Source organism: Onychostoma macrolepis, chromosome 07 (genome assembly GCF_012432095.1).
Source record: "Onychostoma macrolepis isolate SWU-2019 chromosome 07, ASM1243209v1, whole genome shotgun sequence".
Lineage (NCBI taxonomy): Eukaryota > Metazoa > Chordata > Actinopteri > Cypriniformes > Cyprinidae > Onychostoma > Onychostoma macrolepis.
In genome coordinates, this window is record NC_081161.1 from 13889886 (window position 1) to 13913540 (window position 23655).

A 23655-nucleotide genomic window follows, 5' to 3' on the forward strand; every position below is an offset into this window, starting at 1 on the left:
CGTTTTTAAATATTTTTTAAAATCATGTTTTTTGTTATCATGTTTTTATTGTTTTATTGTGTTAGTTAGCTAGTATTTATTAGTTATTCTTTACCTAATCAAAATAACCTGAATGCAGTTTGATTGAGATTAATTGGAATGCACAATGAAAAAACATGATTTTTAAAAATTGTTAAAAACTAAGTTATTTGTTTTTGCAAATTAACTCTTCATATATATATAGTAAATATAATTTACTTGTTACTTTGTGGTTTAAAAAGTGTGAATGTTTATACTGTAGTGCATTTGTTCATATTTATATTAAAGTATTTGGTAATTTTATAATTAAAGCCTTTTTAATTAATCCAGAAGCTAAATCAAGGTTGTGGCCCAGAGGTGGGCCAGACAAATTTTGGTTTACATTAAGTTAACTTACACCTTTCATTTCGGTTAACGTTAGTCGTATTAAGCATAATGGCTTATAAAAGGGAGAAAGACCGCGTGATCTCTTCATATCTTTACACATCACGGAAACACAAATATAGCCTATCATACAACATGCCAAAATTAGCTAAAATTCATTATAGTAACACAGCTTTTGACATTAAAGGGGGCATAAGACACAGTTTCACCCAAAGTACCTATAGAGTAGTATTGCAGTGTTCATACCTCCAAAAAGTATTTAGATTTATCATATTTATAAAAGGAAAATACAGATTTACGAATCTCTCAGAAAAAAGCCTTTTATTGCTGGGACCGCTCCCTTTTTTCGGTATCAAACGATGTGCAAATCCAGCGTCGAACTGGGCCTTGTTTATAAAACATTTGTCAACAAACACACTTGAGAAACTCCGTTGCTGCCCCGAAAAACAAACTGCATCCACTATTTACATAACGCTGGGTTCTTCGGGAAGCTGAACAAGGTTATCTTTCCCTCACAACTAAAAACACATTTCTTTAGAGACATTCTTCCCAAGCGAGTCACGCGCTGTGCAGCAGAATGAAGTGCGTTGATGGGCGAGCTCTCCCTTTGGTCGATGAGTGCATGGGCACGTTCTTCCGGGAGAAATGCCCATATAAGGAGTTCCACCCTCGTTTACGTCAGCAAAAGCCACGATCGAAAAAAACTATCCGAAACTTGTACGAACCCGGAAGTAAGATTTTTGGCACAGAAATACTATTTTATACGTCCAAATTGTTAGATAGATAGTCTGGTGAGTAAACAAAAAAATATAACATAACATATAATGTTTGCAAATGGCACATCTTTTTAAATATCTAAAAGTACACTCTTAAAATCAGTCAGTCAAGCATTATAAATATATTATGATAATCAAGTATTATTTAATGATAGAACTTTAGCAATTAGAATTAAAACTTGGTAACCATTTATGAATGCATATTAGTCATTTTAACTGAACGTAGGACTGGTGGTGGTGATTTTTTGGTCATTTAGTGTTTCTGTAAAAATGGGGAAAAAACTATCAATAATACTGATAAGATGAAAAATCATACTATGAATTCTACTATGAACAATATAAACGCACTAAGGATTAACGAGCTGCTGGATTCATGAATATTAATCACATTGTCTGCATTGGCTCGAACTGATTTGCTGAAATCAAAACAGGGACGATAATAGGTGAGCGCCAACCAATGAGATTGTCGTTTGTGCATTTGCTCCGCCTACTCCTGGAGAACCTGGCAGTTAAGCTGAAGAATTCCAAAGGAACTGTTATTTTGACAGGAAAATACAAAGAATATCGGTTACATACCATTCAGAATTGACGCGCTACATGTAAGTCTCTCTCTCTCTCTTTGCATGTGAGGGAAAAAAGCAAAGCGACGGCGAGTCGTGCGCTTCACACTAGAGCTTACGGTACATCAAATACAGGTGCGCTGCACATTCATTCAGATGATCTGAAAAATAGATCGCTTGACAGAGTGAAACTCTGAAGCGCTCAGTCAGAGTGTTCGGCGAGTGACAATAGATCCGTGCTAAACTTATACATAGCCTCCAACTCACACACTGGCGAGTAAAATCTGATTATTTATTAGCCAGTGGCTAATATTATACATTATTTAGTCGCCCAGGGTGACGATTTAGTCGCATATGCAATTGATTTACTGGCAATGTGCTAGCACGCTTGTACTTCTTTGCTGCTCTAAATAGTGGTTGCTTGTGGCAACACAGCACAACTTCCTGTGTTTGCATTTTGAGCAGCGAAGAAGAATTGATTTCCGATTTGCAGCGTTAAGCAAAGCTAGCGCGCATAACTATAGGTCTTGTTTAAAAAAAAGGTATCGGATCAGTACATGGGTTCAAGTACTCGCCGATACTGATGCCAGAATTTTTTGTGGTAGGCCTATCGGTGGAATTTTCGATACTAGTATCGGAATCGGAACAACCGTAGTTTGTGTATAAATTTATAAGTTTCAAATAAAATATTTACACCTTTTTAATATACGTTTTGATAAATTCAGTCTAACGTTAAGTACAAATATTTATTCAGTGCCATTCTTGACTTTCCTGACGCCTGAACTTGACATACACCGTCTCATATCTACTTTTCTTCGGATATACAACTCATAAAACACTTTCTAAATGTCCACTCAAAAAAAAAAAAAAAAAAATCGAATATGTTGCATGATTTTCTCGTTAAATTTAGTCTAAAAAAATAACACTTATTTAGTGCAACTTATCTGACGTGTGAACTTGACAAAATGGCGGCGCTGTTTCTCCCGCGAAGTCACTCAGGTGCTTGTACGTGCAGAATGATATCAGTGTTGGCTGGATTTGTTTTTATTAATTTAGTCAACATTTAGCATTCTGAATGTTGACTGGATTTGAAAATAACCATTCATTTAATGTTTTTAAAATATATTTGTGCAGACTCAATATAATGTCTTCTCAACTAAGCCCAAGCAATAAAATTTGTTCAACTTAAATATATTTGCCCTTCCAACATTTTGTTAATTGTATTTAGTGTATGAATCTGCCATTTTTGTCCGACAAACAAACCAGACAGCAGAGTAAATTAACGTTGATGGACTTGAACTTGAAAAATGGTGTGTATTGATGTCGTTCAGAGGTTGCGACAAGATAACTTCTGATGTTCATTCATGTTTACTTCATGCTATAACTAGTAAAGAGGAAGAAATGATCGGTTCATGTGTTGCTTGAACTGAGGCACGTTCCCAGGGCCCCTGCATGCGTCACGGCATATTAAGGAGCCACAAAACGGTATTTATTATTTGAATTTTTTTAAAAAAAGGGAAACATTTGAAAGCTAAGACTTTGTTTCATACCTATAGTAACGTGCTCTGTCTTGTCTGTTGGCACATTGTCAGTTTTCTCTTTGCTCCACGATATATTTTTCACTGCATGGCAACATGATTTGTTGCCATTTACAGGTTGAGTAACGTGAACTTGATTGGTGGCGACCACTTTAAAAGTAGCGTTTTAAAAGGCCAAACGTATGTGCGTTGCAAACACTTTTTGCTTAACGGAAGAGTTTGCTGTTGCATAAATTATAAATCATCTACTACTACTTCGTGTTGTGAGAAGCTTGTGGAGTGAACAGGGCTTGAGAAAGAATTGTGAGAGCCTCTGCCAGGTGGCCATTATTATAATCATCTTTGGACTAGTTTTTCCACTTATAAATGTGACACTTTAGGATGTTATGAAAATAGGAAGCAAAGTTCCTTTAAGGGAAGACATTTCACTTGGTGGCCATCTTTGAAACGCCTCTCAGGCATGCAAGTGCAGCTATCTCTTTGAATGGGGAAACATCAAATTCTCCAAAACTGCTCGTCACCCTACAGAGAAGAGCGGCGGGGTGAGCAGAGCTCATTAGCATTTAAAGGGAAATGCAACAAAACGGGTTGATTTGAAAAGAGCTGATTCTAACAAGGTAAAAAGGGTGTTTTTTTTACACTACCATTGAGAAATTTTAAACAAAGTATGTTATAGACTTTTCATTAAGACCCTAAAGAATCATATCAACTTGTGGAAAATGGGCATTCGATGAGCCCTTTAAAAAAAAGCATATTTTTCAGGCTAGACCGGCCAGTGTGCATGAGCAGTCCTAAGCGCACGTCTCAGAATGCTGTTTCTATAGCAACTGGGACTTCTAACAGCAGCTGCAGTGAAACGCTGATTTTACTGGTTAGCGATTGGCTCTTTTATTCAGAAGGCAGGGCTTCCTTCAATAGAGCTGCCAAGTTGAGCATTCAATTTTTCCCCATTTCCCCCCCAAAAACTATGTCTTGGGTACTCCCCCAACTCCCCTATTCAAAACTACGTGACACATCTTGGGTATTCTATAGTCAATGATGGGAAGTTGCAGTTTGGGGTTAGCGATGTCTTTATCTTATTTATGAAACTAAATAAATAAATAAAATAATAATAATAATAATATTACTTTCCTTTCAAATTTTTGTTTCATTGACAGTTTCAACATTATGCTTTATCATGAAGTGCATGTTTTACACCAATGAGCCAAAACTGTATGACTACTCAGGTGAAGTGTATATTGTTAATCATCTCCTAACGAGGTCACATGCGCAGGTCTGGGTTATTTATATAGTAAATGAATCAGTTTATTTAGTTAATGTGTTGATGCAAGAGAAAATGGAAGAAAAAAGATCTTGCCAAAGGCAAAAATGTTGTTGGCCAGACAACTATGTCAGAACTTCTCCACTTGTGGGGAGCTCCTGGTCAGAATTTGTAAGAACCTACCGACAGTGGTCTGAGGAGGCACAAACCACAAACTGGTGATGAAGTGTATGGTGTCCAAAGCCTATTACTTGTAGAAAGTTTATGTGGCCACAATTTTAATGATTGGCCTAAGTAGATGCAGACTGATCAGACTGCCCATGATGACCCCTGTCCACAGCTGAAAGCCCTTAGAATGGGCACATGAGCAATGGAAATGGATCTCAGAACAGTGGAAGATTACCTGCGTTCACACCATGTCGTAATTACTGTAATTTCAAGATGACAACACAACGTTCCACTCTGCTGTCCACCACCTTGGATTTGTAATTATGCAATACTATGACAATACTATCAATGCCTAAGTAGCACCTAAATTAATCTGCAGCAGCCTGGTGGTACAGTGGTCACGCAGTTCAAGTTGTAGCTCAAGATTTCCAGCTTACAAATTGTAATTACGAGTTCTACTAGGATGTGAACACTTTGGCGTTGATAGTGTTGCCATAGAAACGCATAATTCTGAGTCTGAGAACGTGGACAGCTTTGAGTACATCTCCACATATTGTCATCTCATTACGATGTGGCATGAACTGGAGTTCTGTTTTCTTATAAATCACGTTTACTTGGCATCAATTTGACACATTACCTACTTAAAGGGCACCTATTATGCCATCTTTTACTATATGTAATATGAGTCTCAGCTGTCCCCAGAATGTGTCTGTGAAGTTTCAGTTCAAAATAGCCCACAGATCATTTATATTATTTTGAAGAAAAATTGAGAATAACATGCAAAAATTGGTTAAACAAGGTATAAGTGTAACTGGTACACAAGACTGTATGAGCACAAGTATTGACAAATTAAGAGAGAAAAGTTACATTACAAAACATTTATTTCAACAATAAGAAAATATAAAAGTACTGATATGCAAAAAAAAAAAAAAAAAAATTCTGAGCATCTGAAATTTTGGTTGGATATATACAACAGCTTGAACTCCAAGTTTACACTTCCATCTTCAGAAAAGCTATAAGCAGACTTCTGATTTTTGCGTACAGAAAAAGTAACAAAATGAAAAGATGTTTTAGTCTGAATCTTTTAGAAGAGGTTTTTTGCCACTCTTCGGGTGCAGACTGGCTTGATCAAGTTTTAAGGCACTTCTATAGGAGAGATTAAATTAAAATTAAAAACATTTTATTTGATATTTTTTAAAAAACCAGTGTTAAAAAAAAAAGGGAGAAAAACAGAGACCCACAAAAAGTCTGCCAGGAGTCGTACCGTTTTTGCCTGTACTTTTCTTGGTCAGCAACAGGCATCATGTGCATAAGCTCCAAACTAGCGTTTATAGTCCTTAGCATTTCAAAACGCTCCTTCCCACGTATCTGGAAAAAAAAGTACAAAAAGAACTTCTGAATAATCAAAAGTTATGATAAAGTTTTTAGAAAGCAAAAGTGATTTATAAATATTTCAGTGTTGCATACATGAAGAATGTAAATCTCATCAGTGGATTCAGGAGCAGCTGCAGGGAGTGCCTCTTTTAACTGATTCGAAATTTGACGCTCTGGTATAATGTGTGAAAAATAAAGGGTTAGAAAGCACATATTACTTAAAGAGCAAGACATTAATTTGAGGCAGTTATCAATCTTATTTCCTCATTTAATTTTATTTACTTCTCTTTGTTCCAGTAACCGTCTCCCCAGTAATCTTTTTCAGATTGTCTTCCTCTGTTTTGCGGTCGCGGCCTGGACACGCACACACTCGAACTTCAAAACATCGGCGACCAAGAACCTGTCCACTGTGAATGTAGAACACCACCAAATGGTCAACCCTTAGAGTTCTCCTAAATAGCCGTAAAAGTTCTTAGGTAAGAGTTTCCTCTTTAAAACAATTTACAAAGATGCTGAGACCAACTTTTACTTAAGAACAGGGAGAAATCTTAAGCTAAAAGTAGGGCTGCATGATTATTTGAAATAGGGTAAAAATTGCCATTAAATCGTCTGCTTTAATGCGATTATGAAATCTGTTTGCGATTATGAAAGCTGTTATGAGCAGCTTGTCAGTGAAGTATGGCTCTGTGATCAGTAATAAATGCTGCTCCATCAGAAAGCATGGCTAATTTGAGTTGCTTATTACATGCATTTGAAAAAGCAACACGCAACATCTTTCTAAACATGAGAAACATTTATGGATCTCTTGTCCAACAAAAGACAACATTTAATAACGTTTCTACTCCAATCTCACTTCATAACATCAGTTGAATGTTTGAAATAAAATCCTTTGTGAGATGATGTGGCTTCTTACATAGAATAAGGCACGTAACGCATTTCATAGTATTTTATGCAGTGATAAAGACTACGTTGATTAGCATTGCATTATAAATATACTTTATTATAATGAAAATTATAATAAGAACTCTGATAAACCATATATTGTTGTAATCGTGTTTATTAGTCATGTTGAATCAATGAAAGCAATTTAATCTTCTGTTTATTCAGCTACAGCTATAGGGATTTCATGAAACGATATGCATTACCTTTCTTCTGCAGGGCATATTTGGAGTCTCAGCGCGAGTATCAACAATATCATGTTGCCATATTCAAATAAAGATTTGAAAAAATAAAAATGCTGCCCTATTCAAATAAAGATATTAAAATAAAAATGTTGCCATATTCAAATATATATGAATTTTTTAAAATAAAAAAGTTGCAAAATCCAAAAAAGTTTTTAAAATGTAGTCTAATCAAGTATATGTTCAGCTAATTGTCAGCCTCTTACATGTCTGCATCTCATAAGTGGATATGCATAGATGCAACCTTTTATTAACAGACTAGAATAACATGGCTGATATTAAGATGTTGTGCAAACATAAAAGAAAACCAAACACAAGAATAGCTGTTACTTCTTGCCCAAGGACATAGTTAAATTAAAGGGACATTTTCATGAAATGTTTCTAAAAGGTTTACATTCCAAAACGGATTGCCAGCAACAGCTATTTTAGTATTGTTTGTGATTTGGTCTAAGGCAAGTTAGCAGCTAATTTTTAGATGTTTTCTGAATACGGCCCGTGATCTCCATTACTGACAAACTTATACAACACCCGAAGGACAGAAAAGAGAGGGACTTACTCAAATGTCTCCAGGGTCAGTATGGTGAGAATTGGCCTCCTATTCATCCCACCCATACAGCTGCTGTTGCACATGAAGTTCAGTAGTATGGTGGTTACCACTGAACCCAACTATATGGACAGAGACAAAACACAAACAATTAAGTTACTGAAAAGTCACTTTTCCAATAGACCTGTTAGCTAATACATTCAGCTACCATGTAACATGCTGGCCATCTAGCTCAGTTCATTTTTCTTTTGAGAGATATTTTTCTTTAACTAGGGAACCATGAGCTTCTAGGCATGTGTTAAAAGTTTTATCACCCTATGTACATTAAATTTTGTGATACAAGAGACATTAATTGGCATTGGTACAATGCCATGGGCTACAGTGAAATACTCATTGACCAGTCAAAAATAAGTATTTAAGGGGCGCTAGTGAGCAACAGATGGAGTACACTTGTTTTGTGTACTAAACAATCTAAACAATGTTCGGGAGGCAGACACACTCTGTCAGTTTAAATCTAGATTAAAGACATCTCTTTATCCTGGCTTACACACAACACACTAATACGCTTCTATTATTCAAATCCGTTAAAGGATTGTTAGGCTGCATTAATTAGATCAACCGGGAACACTCCCCATAACACACGATGTACTCGTTACATCGTAAGAAGAATGGCATCTACGCTAATATTTGTCTGTTTCTTTCTTATTCTGTTTCTCAGTCCGTATCTGATCAGATGGTGGATCAGCACCAAGAGATAATGTCTGCAGCCCTGATTGTCAGCGGAGAGCCCCTGAGACATAAATTTAAATTATAATAAACAAACAAATATATATTATAAAAATACACAGAGAAACAATAAATCCATTAAACTATACATTACAATTATAGCAAATGAATAAATCATATAAATGAAAAACTTCAAATAATGAATAAAACACAAATTTAACAAATACATTAAATTATAAATTAAAATGCTCCATCGGGACAAGACCACGGGAGTCAGATAAGCCCTTTACACAATCTGACATGGCTGCGTTTGGAATTGAACTGCGGGTTTCGTCTGGCCAGAGGAGAACTGGCCCCCCCGACTGAGCCTGGTTTCTCCCAAGGTTTTTTTTTTTCTCCATTCTGTCACAGAGGGAGTTTAGTTTCCTTGCCGCTGTCGCCTCTGGCTTGCTCAGTTGGGGACACTTAATTTCTAGCAATTATCGTCGATTTGGTTGCACAGATACTACCGTATTGACCCGAATATAAGACGGCCCTGATTATAAGACGACCCCCCTTTTTCCAGATGTACCTTTTGGAAAAAGTCTTTCTGAAAACCAAATCTTGTTTTTTTTCCTCTCTCTGTAAAACACATTTTTTCTTAAATTATTTTCATATTGCATATTCTTCCTATTTTAATTTTTGTTTTGAAAGTATGGTAAATATTGGTAAAATGTACCAACAATGACATTGAAAAATATACACTTTTTGATATACCAGGTAGCCCATCTGAATTAAATAACATTTAGGCTATCCATCACATAGTAGCCTACCAAAATTGTATTATATCAGTAGAAGTGAAATATTATTGTAGTCTTCAAATCTGGGTACTGTCATGCTTTAAAATCACTTACAGAGGAAGTTTGGTTCCATCAGGTTAACATGACAGTCACGACTCATGCCGCTGTAAGCTTTTCTTTTTATTTTGTTTTCGCTCGCAATCTTTTTACATCACACATTACATTACATATTTCATGGCACACTCGTTTTATGCGTTTTTGGTGCCACCTATTGTTGTGGGTGTATTATTGACATGCCAAAGTCTAGACCCTGAATATAAGACGACCGCGTTTTTTCAGATGCATTTCCAAGAAAAAAACATCATCTTATATTCGGGCCAATACGGTATTTAAACTAAACTGAGCTAGACAACGACATCTCTGAATTCAATAATGAAATGCCTTTAACTGAAAATTGAGAAAATTGAGTGTTTAATCTTATTATACATTACTGACACACTATCCTCCAATTTGATACTGTTAAGTGCTTTGACACAATCTGTATTGTTAAAAGCGCTATATAAATAAAGATGACTTGACTTGTTGTCGTTGTAGTTAATCCTGTTGTCGTCACTGAAGCATTCAAAATGAACATCTCCATGAATTAAAAATCTGAATCTTCAGAATCTATGTTGTCACATGCTGGCAACATTGTCAGTAAGTCACTTAACTCTAAAAGGCTAGTGCAGATTATAAATGCTGCATTTCCAAACTCAAGACACACTGCCGTGACTGTTTCGCAACATGCAAATCTCTGACATACAAACTGGATGACCTTGATCAAGATCATCAGCCTCCCTGAAAAAGCACAGAATGCAGACTCCGTTTGTAGCATGCTTTTAATAGATTTATTAATCATGCAGTGTAGATAGCATCACTGATTATTAGGGATGGGTACCGAGAACCGGTATTTTTTTGGACCAGTACGTAATTGGGTCAATACTACTGATAAGCTTCAGGACAAACTATACTGTTATCGATACTTGCATTGTTTTACCTACATATGCTTCAATGTTAATGACGAATTAGAAGCTGCTGCTTGTCACTTTCCTTCACTGAATGATATGGCCGATGTTTGCTTGACATGCGTGTGATATCCATGCGCATGTGCAGTGTTTGTTTGTGTGCGTGCAATCAGACCTGGCGGCAAGAGTGAAACGTTCGAAAGTGTGGGCTCACGTTACAAAACTAAGCGTCACTAGGTGTCAGATGCAACATATGTAGTAGTGTAATAGTGAACAAAGGAGGCAACACTAGTAATATAATGAAACATTTACTAACAAAACAACATCTATTCTACCTCAAGCAAGTCTCCCGGCTCCAGCTCCAACTCGCGAGACATAGTCACATCAAATGTTAATTCAGCGGGTAGAGTTACACTCATGAGACACTGCACTTATTTGCAATCACAAAAGTACATTATTTGCGTGAGCTTTAAAGCCTTGCCGGTTAAACATTTCATTCGCGTGCTGTTCTGACATCTGCTTATTCAGAACACATACACCTGAAGCGTGTCTACACTAAAAGGCCGGTCAAACAGCACCTGATTACTTGGTTATCTTAGTTATTGTCTGATTGCGCTAATACTGTCAAAAACACACAGTTTATATATAAACACGGTTAGTTATGTCTAAAGTGAAAGTAAACAGTTGAGAGAAAAACAGATGCATGCAGCTCTTAAAGGGACAGTACTAAACATGCTGTCGATTGTCATTAAAGGGATAGTTCACCCAAAAATTTTAATTCTGTCATTATTTATGGAGTTACAAACGTTACAAATATAAATGTAGTTTAATATTACTTAGTTAATATTACTCAGTACTGCACACAAAATGCGTACGCTCTTCCATGTCAGCCGCGACATAGGGATGCGCTGTTTGCGTTCAAATCAAAGCGTAAATCTACGTAGAAAATGTATCCTTGTGTCGCGGCTGACACAGAAGTGTGTACACATTTTGCATGCAGCGATACTCTCCAAAATGGCGCTACGGTGACATTACAGTGCTGAATTGTTGAATAAAGTAATTATTTTTTTTTTATTTCCGTACAAAAAGTATTCTCGTCGCTTCATAACGTTACGGTTGAACCACTGATGGCAGATGGAGTATTCTGACAATGTTTTTCATACTTTTCTGGACCTTGATAGTGTAATTTACTTGGCAGTCAATGGGACAGTCACAAGCCCCCCGGTTTTCATCTAAAATATCTTAATTTTTTTCGAAGACGAACAAAGCTTTTACGGGTTTTGAACGACATGCGCGTATGTTTCCGAGAATGTGTTTGTGAGTCCTGAAAATTTACAGGTGTGAGTTCGGTTACAGAATGCGGTTGTCACGCCCCTAAATAACCAGTGTGTGTGTGTGAACGTAACCGTATTAAGGACTCAAATACTGGACTGACAACCGTATTCTGCTGCTGTGTGAATGTGGCCATTATGTTGTCCTTGTAGTTAAACTACAGAAGGCTGACTTTGTAGAGAAGCAAAGGACTCATTCTTTAAGATAATGTAAGTTTGCCTATTGTTTTTTCAAGTAATCATTCACCTAAAATGGTTCTCACATCATTTACTCAACCTTATGCTGTCTCAAACTCGTAGGACTTTCTCTTGGAGGACAAATTAAGATATTGTCATGGAGAAATGATGTCTGTTTTGCCCATAAAATGACAGACCAGTGGGGACCAAACCGAGCTCCAAAAGGAACATAAAGATATGATTAATCACCAGTCATTTTGTTTGATATCAAAATATCAGACCAAAGGACCACACATTAAGAGACTGGAATTGCAAAATGTATGGTGAAAATAGTTTTCACCCAAACAAATTGAATCACTTCAGAAAACTGGCTAAACCATGTGATTAATTACCTTTATCCTCCATTTACTGTATGTCTGTTGGTATTTGAAAGTTTGATCCCCAATTTCTTTTTCATTGCAGGGACAAATAGATATCTAATCTCCATTAAATATCAACTAATGCATCAGAGTTTAAATCAGCATACGGGTGAGTAAATCGTGAGAAAATGATCATTTTTGAATTCCTATTCTGAGTATAATAGGCTTATTATCTCTGTAGAATTTAAGCAACAAGTAACTTAAGTTTTTTTTTTTTTTATTTGTCATTTGCAGATACTGTGAGCCATCTTAAATTGTTTTCTTTACTAATAGATGTCTGTCACTCCTTCTGACCTTGAGAAGATGGGTAACTTGCCTGTGACTCCTTGCTTGATCCTTCATAGTAAGTTTATTATATTAGATATGTCTGCATTTTGTTTCAATAAAACAAAGCTCATGCTCCAGACTGACACTAGTTTCTATTATCAGGAAAAGATCCACCTTAATGTGCCTCATACTAGAATCCACTTATTATAAATGCAGCATGTATGACCTATGCAGTGTATTCCAAGTCTTCAGTTAATTATCGATTAGTTTTTGGTTAGAAATTTTTCAATTATCAAAATTATACACTGCAAAAACTTTAAAATTAAAACTTCTCTGTTATTTTTCCAGATACTTTATTGAAATAAAACCAGAAAAAAGGATCAAAGCTGCATGGAGAATAGAGGTGTCTAAAATAACTGGTAAAACTGCAGAAGACGACCAAGATGACAAAGAAGACCATCAGTCCAGAAGTATCTCAACCTTATGCTGTCTCAAACCAGTAAACCATATTGGAGTTTATATTGGCAAATGCTGATTTGTATTTCATTAACCTTTTGTTTAAGAAAAATAAATAAATAATTGCTGGTGTTCACTGAAGCCTGATTTGAGAGTACAACAATATAAACAATATCTGCAAAGTTACGAAGCTGAAAGTTCAATGCAAAAAGAGATATCGTCTTTTAAAATTCTGGCAGTTTAATGCTTACAAAAATGACTGGTTAGGGACTACAACGAGTTACTTCCCGGGTCCATTACGTCAAGAACCCAGAATTTTAAATAAACCCCGCCCCTGGGAACACGCAGCAAAGGGGGCGAGGCCATGCTGCGCTGCTTTAGAGAAGAGGAAGATGAAACTACGGTGCACCTAAAAATCTATTCATATATGAATCGCGATTCTGTCTTAAGGATTCTGGATTCACAAGTTTCAAAACCAATGTTCTAGCAGCGGTTCTTAATACTGTTGCTCGCATCACCCTGCTCTGCATCTCTCTCTCTCATTCAGATCATCAGCTCAGTGAATACACTTATTTTCACTGTAGCTGGGTGATTCTTAGACTATGGGCACTTTTATGTTCTTTGGTCATATTTTTAAAAAATACATATAATTTTGGACAAATTCCTCTTTCTTTGTCAAACTAACAATAAAGCCACCCTAAAAACTTTTTACTACCTTTCTATTATGATTTTTTCATACTTTTCAACCTCCTTATAGGTGTCAAAATCACCGTTTTCTCCTTGTCGCACACCCAGACTTTTAAAGTTCAACAATGAAAATACAATTAAAAAATATGACTTATCTGGTAACTAATAATGTACCTGAATTAAGCACTAGTAAAATAATTAAAATACATTATAGTATTTAATGTGAGACCACTATCAATATTACTTTTTATACAAAATATAGCTGTTGCACAATATTGGTGTCATTTCCACCACAACACTGTAATGTCCCTTTAAAAAGTTTGTGAGAAAGATTGTTTAGGTGGTTTCTATGGAAATGTTCAGTGACATCAGAGCACATGTTGGACATGGAGGGAATTTAAATTTTCATCAACAACATGTGAAGCAAAATCAAGGTAAATATTGCTTGATCAGTTAATATATTTATGCTACGTCATTTCCAAACATGCTGTAACTTTCAAGGGTGTTTTTAAAAAGCTAAAGGTTTTAAGTTAAGAGTATTTTGCATACATGAAATTCTAAGTATTAATTCAAAGCTAATCAGTGAAGCTATCTTCCATTTTTTTCCACAAAAAACTACAGAAATGTCATTTCCACAGTCATTTCCACCACACTGCCTCTGTGGTGGAAATGACATTTATGGTTACAAAGTACAATTGATATGTTTAATGACTTTGTGAATTGAGTTTAATGAGTGTGATGAGTTTAAGACTTTTTCTAATAAATATCTCTGTGGTTTCTCTACATTCACGTTAATTCATTGTCATTTCCACAACACCCTGTCATTTCCATCACCACACATTTTTTACAAATATTTAAAAAGTTCTCATCACACATTAAAAATGTATCCACAATTTATGAGATCATGCTCTACTTAATATAAAAATTCAAGTTATTTATTTTCTAATAAGCTAGTGCTTGCACAGGTTCTTCACTAATATCCTCTGCGTAGAGGATATTAGTGAAGAACCTGTGCAAGCACGGCTTTTAATGGTAGGCCTACGTTTTGTTGTTGTCTCATACTTTTAGATATGCTGTTTTGTAAATGCTTCTGCTTCTGTTAGCTTTTAATATACGGTTTTATTCTGATTAAAGCTTTAATACAGTACGGCAACCGCACACACGTCCATGTATAACGCTTCTCATAGCTGGATGTTTCTTCATCTAGGGGCACTCACTAGGGGCTCAAACTGATAAGCAATATAGACGACGCCATTGTTTACAATACAACTGGAGCACATGCCGCTGAGCTGAGGGGCAGGACGTTCAGACGCGCTCTAGAGGCGGTTTAGCCAATCACAACACACTGGGACAGCTAACCAATCAGAGCCCATCGTGTATTTCTGAGGGAGGGGCTTCATAAAAGCAGGAAATGATCAGCGCGTTTAGAGGAGAAAGGACAGAGCGGTGTGGAATAAAGGTAAATTATGTGAAAAATAATGAGTTTTTTAACAAACGAAGAATTAGCACAAAAAAAAAAAAAAAAAAAAAAAAAAAAAAAAGTAGTCAACCACCCCTTTAAATGTGTTTGTATGTATGCTTGCCTGTTTTAGGGCATATTGTAAAAGTTTACCTAGTGTATCAGAATAAAAAAAAAAAAAACAGACAAAAAAACCCCATAACTTTGTTCTCTTTTGTAATACACAGACAAATAGAAAATGCAGAGTATAATATGCATTTAAAATTGACCATATGCACGAATACGTCCTAGTTTTAGATAAGCAGTCAAGGTCAGTCATTTCCGGTCAACACTACTGTGCCGTAAAGGGAGCGTAAAGGGTTTCAGGAATGACAAATGCGAGTGTAAAATTTACGCAAGTGAATCAGTTAAATCATGCCACGAGTCATTGCTATGATTAACGGAATGAAACATCTGGCAAGCCTATGTCAAAATAGAGCTGTGCATTAAATGATTCAGACTAAATTCAGAGTAATAAATCTAAAGCAGTAACCAGTCTGTGTTGGCTGAATATATTTAGCAGCTTACAGTTAAAGATGAAACTTAAACGATGTAGTTATTAAATTAAATCTAAAAATATTTCAAACTATTGAATGCATTATTTAATTGTTCTACCATTGATATTTAACTTATTTAATTTGTATTTAACTACAAACATATTTAAATAGCCTAATCACCATTATAGTGATTATAGCTTATTTATTTTTTAAAAGACAAGTGACTTTGTGACCTAACTACACCTGTTATACTTTATACTTCAGTGCAGTAAAGTACTAAAATTTGTTATAATATTTATCTTAGCCTATAATAAATTCAAACACAAGATGTGGAAAAAAAAAAAAAGATCTATAGAGTTGAAATGGCAGCTGCATTGATCACCTGCTGCCAAAAACTAAAATCTTACTGTTCAAAAACCTTTGACTGGTAGTGTATGTTAGCCTATAGTTTGAAGTTAAAGATATTAATATTAATAAGGTGAGTCTGAGATGTTTATTTGACAGTGATTTCACATTTCTTGTTTGTATGAAGGCTAAATACAAATAAAAGGTGAACATTCATTTATTTGTGCTGCCCTATCATGGCTATTAAGGTAAGATATAAGGTAAGAATACAATTATGATGTCGTTTGAGAGATTAGCCTAACCCTTAGCCTAAACCAGCGGTTCCCAATCCCAGTCCTCGTGCCCCCCTACTCTGCATATTTCGTATGTTTCTCTTATCACGTACGACGTTTGTTTGACCGTAAGTGCCCTGCGAAGTGGACATCACAGGATATTCCTCCATGATTACAGTTGGAAACAAGCGTATATGTTCCATAGAAAGGGCATTAAAGTGTGCGAGACTTGAATTTAAATAGTATTTATTTACAGAGGTATATTATGTCACACTTCTCTAGTAAGTTTCATCAGTGTTTGAAGATGCTGGCACAGCGCAAATCTGTGAATAAATAAAACTTCAACGGATTTCCCCTGCTTAGGGAGTAGGGAGCAATGAACACTGTGTAGGAACCATGTCAATCAGAACACAGTTCATGCACGTAGCTCACTTCTAACGAGCTGATGATCTGAATCAGGTGTGTTAACTAAGGAAGACTTGCAAAATATGCAGATTGGTATTGGAAACCGCTGGACTAAACGGTTATGATAGTGTTTTTTTTTTTTTTTTGGTCAGTATTTAAATGTACAGTTACATGTCTGGGTACTCTCCTGGGATAACCAGGCTCGGCATATAAAATTATATGTTGTTAAACATGAAACTGTATGATAACGCCGCTATCATTATTTAAGGTGTTGCAATTATTTTTTTTCTCAGTTTCTGATAAGAATGAGGCAGGAGAGGTTTCTGTGAAAGTTTCTACCTATATTTAGCACATATAAAATGAGCTTCACCAGAAGTTTACAAGCTGGCTTATCTTTATGCGGAAGTTCTAAAGAATGCTCTGTGCATATGGTCAATTGTGATCAGAGTTATGAGTAGTATGTAATTTAACAGACATATGCTGCTAAATTACAGTTGTACACTGTAGCTGACAAAACAGTATTTTGCTGTTAATTTCAAAAACAGTAGCACACTGTATTATTACAGTATGATGCTGGCAACCACAGCTACTAGTAGATTACCGTTTTTTTTACAGGGATTTTTTTTTTTGCTGGTTTCGTCTGGCCAGAGGAGAACGGTACACTATTTCAACACACTATTTCCCTGTTTAATACTGTAAAGCTGCTTTGACACAATTTGCATTGTAAAAAGCTCGATATAAATAATGGTGACTTGTCTTGACAAACTCGGGCACTGACTAAAGTCAGTGATGATGTTCTTTAATAATGTGAATGTTCTTTGCTAGTTTTCTGTAGCTGCTGTTTAAATAACTGCGGAAATGTAAGCCTTATGATTAGTAACTTACAATGTTTCTATTAAAGGGGTGGTTGACTTTTACTAAACTTGATTGTGTTTATGGGGTGCAGTCCAATGTGTTAATGCTTAATAAAAAAAAAAAAAAAAAAATGTAAAAACGTATTATTACTTCTCCTATGAAGGCTCTGTGCCATGTTGAATAAAGCAACTAAAGTTTTTCCCTTAAGTATGAGACTTAAGGCATGATTTCCCCTTACCTAAGGGAATGACTTAACCCTTGTGCGACCTTTTGGACATTTTTGTCCTTTCAGTTTTGTTTTTTTTGATAATTTTGCCTGTGTTATTGGCAGCTGCATAAATTTTGGCACAGGTGTGTATTTTTAGTGGAATTTTACTATTTCACTCCCATTTCCTTTAATGAATCTGTTTTGCACTAGGTACAAAAAATAGTTCCTCTCAGGACCTTTTGGACAAAAATGTCCCCATTGAAACTGCAATTTTTAAAAATCGCAGTGCCGTATAACTGTAAAATGATGCAATTTTTGTTACTAGGCTTTCATTCTGTTGGCAAGGCTTCAAAATTTATTTTTTTACTATTTTTTTTTACCAGATGGTGCCATTTTTTTCAGGTTTGGTCTATAAAGCAAATACTTACTTTATTCCTGTTTTCTGTTTCTGCAAATTATAGAGCCAATTGGATAAATAATGCAGCTATAATTGTGTGGGTGTGTTGGTATGGATGTCATGAAAAAAAAAAAATAGCTTATAATATTTGAGAGAGAAAAACTACTGCAAATCACAAATCCAACCACTGTGTGCACCAGCAGAGTTTTGCTGGCATCTAATGGGGAAAATTTGGTACTGCGCCTGTGATAGCAATCCATCCAATTTGTGATTTCTGCTGCTTCTTCTACGTGTGTGAGCATGTATTGAACTTGAATAACATCCAAAGGTCCAGTAATTTCCTTTTCAGCAAGTTTAATAACAAAAATTAACTGGAAATGTTACACGGTCAAAAAACTGTAGCGCTCCATACTTGCATGAAACAAATTCTAACGGTCCTTGCCGGAAATAACATCAGCACCATTTTCAATCTTTATATGAAACATATTAAATGATTTAAATGCAATTATTTATAAGTTACTTAATCCAAACATTAACTTAATTCGCAACTATATAAATAAACAAATACAAAATCTTACTGAAAGCTAATTTTTTGAGATATCAACCTCAAATTTGGAACACAACTTGTTTAGATTTATGGCTTTGATTTTCTAGCAGGTTTAGAGTTCAACATGTTTCATAAAATATATATTTTATATTAAATATTGTTGATAAAGCATTTTCATAAAACTTCTATAACTTTTTATTTTTTTTTATTTTTTTTTTTTACTTCAATAATCTGTCATGGGTCTTCTTTAAAATGAAATCAAACTTAACTGTGCTCCCAAGCTTCAAATTTTACGCACTAGGCACACAAAATTGTTCCTCTCAGGACCTTTTGGACAAAAATGTCGCCACTGAAACCCATTAAAACTTCTATTTTTAATCACAGTGCCGTTTAACTGTAAATTTATGCAATTTTTGTTAAAAGGCTTTCATTCTGTTGGCAAGGTTTTAAAATAAAAAAATTTATGAGATGGTGCCATTTGTTCAGGTTTGGTCTATAAAGCAAATACTCGCTTTATTCCTGTTTTCTGCTTCTGCATATTATAGAGCCAATTGGATAAATAATTCCGCTATAATTGTGTGCATGTGTTGGTATGGATGTCAGCGTGTGGTTTGTATGTGTGTCATAAAAATTTTTTTTTCTCAACTCCTCTCGTCACTTCTGAGCATTTCCCAATATTCCAGGTATCCCCTGAAACGTCACTATCTCTGCTCTCAAAATATGGTGTTAAATGTTGTATAAAACCAATCAAAAAGCTTAGAAATGTACACAAACAGTGACATAAACGCTGATTATATGTCAATGGGAAGCCCCGTTTTGGACTGACCGGCACGCGATTGGTCCAGCCATCCTCCTGTCAGACTAGCAGCACTCTGTGTAAACAAGTTAGCAGATGTCCTCAGAAAGATAGTTCAATACTGTGTAGTGTAGTATAGTGTAGTGTAGTATACTGTGTGTAGTTCTGTTTATTCATTTGAGAAATGTCGCTGTCAAAAGACAGCAAAGTCACCAAAGCGTTAAACTCACTCACTCATTCACACTCTCACTCAACCACTCTCTCACACGCTTTCTCTCTGTGACTGCGTGTACGCGTGAGGTGACAGTCAAGGATGTAGACACACACACACAGACACACCCTCTCTCTCAATCAAAAATGTAGCACCTCTGTTCAAACTTTCTGATTTTAGTAAATCTTTGTAAAAGTGCCTTTTAAAATATTTATTCAAATAAATACTTCAAAATAATTTGAGCTTCAGCCTAGTTTAATAGCATTTATATATATACAAATGTCTTTGGTCAAATTAAGCTGTAAAATAAATAGTTTATCCCTTTAAATGCAATGCAACAAAAAACGGGCAAAAAACTTGAAAACCTTTTCTCAGGTTTTCAATTGGAAAAAGAGGGCAGACGACAATAATTCAAATGGGTTTTTAAAACCATTCAAGGTATGACTTTGACTAGAATATCATTTTAAAGCTTATGGTCTCCTCTTTTCATTGATACTACAGTGATCTGTGGGTCACTGTGACTCATTTTGGTGGATCAGGTCACAAATATGAAAGAGAAAGACCAGACGAGATGGAAACTCAAATTGATAATCAGAGATGCAAACAGGTAAGGGGGAAAAGGTGAGAACATTGCGCAGATAGGGGGCATGCTCCACACGGAATTTATTTGAAAGATATTTGCTTTAGCTACATGCTCATTTGTAGTTACTATAAGGTATTTTTTAAAATATATTTTATTGCCTTATTTGTCCAAAATTGTTATTTTTCAGTAAAAAACAAAAACAAACAAAAAACATTTTTAACATTGTTGCAACATTTTACAAAAATCAAGATTGAATATATTTGGTTAAAATCCCATGTTAAAAAGATGAAGTGCAATGCAAGCTATCTAAGACAATACTGGCTCATCAGACGGCAATGCTGACCTAAAATGCAAAATGTTTGCCCTCTCTCTCTTCACCATTCCCACACCTCAAATACAAACCTCAAATACATAACATATTACCCTTTTTAGACCGTTTTTTTTAAGTAACGAGTAAAGAAAATACTATACAAAACTTACTGAAACAACCAGGGGCCAGTTGCTTGCATAAACTTAGCCACCATGTTAAGACTGTCTTAAGAACTAGTTTGACCAACTACCAGTTGCCAAGGGGTAATCAGTCTTACTTTCCAATACAAATAGGACCAATCTACCTTTTCATAACTGAATTAAAAAAGTTATGACCAGTCTTGAAGAAAAAAATAAAATAAAATAGATGACTGACTTTTTAAGACTAGTCTAAACAATACGGCCCCAGTACGGTACCCTTGTAAGACCACCCTTGCAACATCCAAAGTCCAAACCGGATTCATAGAAGTTAGTGCTGGGCGGTATGACCAAAAATTTATATCACGGTATTTTTCAAAATTATACCGGTTTCACGGTATATGACGGTATTTCTTTTTTTTTCATGCGCCGGGAGTCAGATCTCACGCTCGCGGGGCAGCACTGGCGACATCTTCCAACTGAACCATAGCTAAGGTTTATCCAAAAATGTCGCTAGGTTTGTCAGTTTGTATATTCTATGGAAAAAAGCCGCTAAAAGGGTTTGAAAGTTGCTAAATATAGTGCTAAAGTCGCGCTCGTGTGTGTGAGACGCGGGAGCTGATGGCAGCGCGCGGTGGATATTGTGGATGTGTTCTTCTGTGTCATCACGTAATACAGCATCAGAACACGTTTAGTAACACACACACAGCTGTGTCCTCGCCACAATGCAATAGTGAAAGAAACCCCTCTCAAACAGTGTCGCGTTCCGAATGTTATTTAAATAACACCGGTATTGCGGTATTTTAAAAATTCATATCATAAGAAAAATAAACACCGGTATTCGGTATGAACCGGTATACCGCGCAGCACTAATAGAAGTTGCCTCATAAGCTGAATAAATAGCAGAAACGTAAACACAAACACACGATTGCAACAATATATGGTTTGTGTGTGTTTTTCAAGTCATCTCCAGGTAATATGTAGGAAAATACAGGAATAAAATATAGAACATAAATTTGCAGATGCAATTTTCCAAATTAAAATCAGTGTTAGCATAGAGATGATGGTTATGTTATGGATTGGTTTACTGTCTTTATATCATAATAATGCACTGAAATCAGACGTTTGTCTTGTGTTCTTGCTCTTCTTTTGGGCCACTATTGCCCCTTCAAAATGTTAACCTTCCTCCTACCGTTCAGTTCCTTCATCCAAATGCAGCCACGTGACCTCTGCTCTTCCACTTTTTTACAAACCACCAAAAAACACCAAATATCTGATTTAGATGAGCTGAATATGTATAAAACTTGTGTAATTTATAACTTTTTAAAGATGTGCCCCTCCAAGACAAGTCATGACATGATACATTGACAACTCATGAATTAATGTTAAGTTATAAGTAATTAATGATGAGTTAATGATATTGTGCCCCCCCAAGTAAAGTCATGACATTATGATACATTAACAAGTCATGAATTAATGTTAAGTTAATGATGAGTTAGTAATATTGTGCCCCCATGTCATGACAAAACTTAAAATATTTACGTATCTTTTATATCATTAAGATATTCTTATCAATGCATTTTTATCATTTTATCAATAAGTGATTTAGACATTTAGACCTCTTAACCTACCCTCAAACCTAAACCTACCCATTTTATAAACATGCAAGAAAATAACCATTTTAGTAACAATATAGCATTAAAAAAGTTTTTATAATCGCTAATCTCACTCCTACATCTACACCTAAACATAGCTATTTCTGTACAGTAGAAGAAAAACATGACAGACAGATAAATGCAATTACAATCATTTATTTACAATAGTCTAACCTTGAGGTCATAAACGCATGAATTAGTATTTCTGCATTTGACGTTGACAGCATAGGTCGCAATTTAGATATGTTTTTGAGATGGAAAAACGCAGTTTTACAGATGCTAGAAACATGGCTTTCAAATGAAAGATTGATATCTTCATTTGAGCATAATTTATGTTGTTAATCGCTGAAAATATTATCCAGATTATTTTCCTGATCCTCTCCCTCTCAGTGAACTCGTGAAGGCGCGCGCGTGCTAGCATCATTCAAATAAACACCTCACCAGAAACACGGCATGTCGCAATCTGTGACGAAGGCAGGCGAGAGCCAATGAGCGTTCGATTATCCTGCCGTAAAACCTGTCGTTTGAAGCTGCAACATTTGAATTTGTAACGAACCCGTCAGTCAGCGCGGGCTTTGCTGTTTATGGTCGCTGGTCTCGCTGCTCGAGATGGAGATGAAGATCGTCGAATAAAGGCTTGGATTTGGGTCTGTTCCTCGCAGTCGTATGGATTATGAAGATCTGGATTACAGCGCACGAATAAAACAGTTTCATTTCGTAATTATGTTGCGGTTTTGGTGTTTTTTTTTGTTTTTTTTATAGTTCTATTGTCAGTCACAGCATGTTGGAGAAAATGCCTTTTGTGGCCCATGGCAAACAAAGTAAACATTTCATGACAAGTAAAGGTTAAACGATTTCAAATGTTATTTATTTTAAGGTTTAAAGTTAAGTCTTGTTTAACTTGTAGGCCTATTATTGGAAACGAGCCGGCAGCAGAAATCACACAATAAAACGAAATGTTATCATTTCATATAAAGTAAACAATTTAATGATGCAATTGGAAACAAGGTAATTGATATGACAACTAATAATAAAATTAATTCAGCGATTTCAATATTCATAAGGATTCATTTTTGTCAATACCTAAGTATTTGTACATTTAGATGCTGAAAATACGTTAGTATTGTACGTTTTAGTGCCTGTAAATACGTAAGTAAATGTACGTTTTATAGAACCACAATTTACGTAAAATACATATGAATTATCATGAGATCACGCTGGACTTTACTTGACTGTACACATTATTAATAAATCATTAACAACTCATAAACTAACTAACATGAACTCAT

At 35.5% G+C, this 23655-nt stretch overlaps 1 protein-coding gene and 1 long non-coding RNA gene across 3 annotated transcripts in view; one reads left to right on the top strand and one right to left on the bottom strand.

Moving 5' to 3' along the window:
* The first annotated feature begins 1705 nt into the window (after positions 1 to 1705).
* LOC131543338 (uncharacterized) lies at positions 1706 to 13056 on the top strand. The gene is made up of 4 exons (XR_009271888.1): positions 1706 to 1777; positions 12284 to 12349; positions 12514 to 12583; positions 12856 to 13056. It is a non-coding gene; the product is annotated as an uncharacterized LOC131543338 (long non-coding RNA).
* LOC131543330 (cellular tumor antigen p53-like) overlaps positions 5593 to 23655 on the bottom strand; it is an 87569-nt gene continuing 69506 nt past the window's right edge. The window contains exons 7-11 of one of the 2 annotated variants that reach the window (XM_058780565.1): positions 7817 to 7926; positions 6362 to 6486; positions 6173 to 6252; positions 5970 to 6073; positions 5593 to 5851 (exon numbers count right to left, since the gene is read on the bottom strand). In XM_058780565.1, coding sequence (XP_058636548.1) covers positions 5776 to 5851; positions 5970 to 6073; positions 6173 to 6252; positions 6362 to 6486; positions 7817 to 7926 — 495 coding nt within the window. In that variant the 3' untranslated portion in view covers positions 5593 to 5775. The remainder of the gene's footprint in view (positions 5852 to 5969; positions 6074 to 6172; positions 6253 to 6361; positions 6487 to 7816; positions 7927 to 23655) is intronic. The other variant, XM_058780564.1, reaches the window with a different exon arrangement.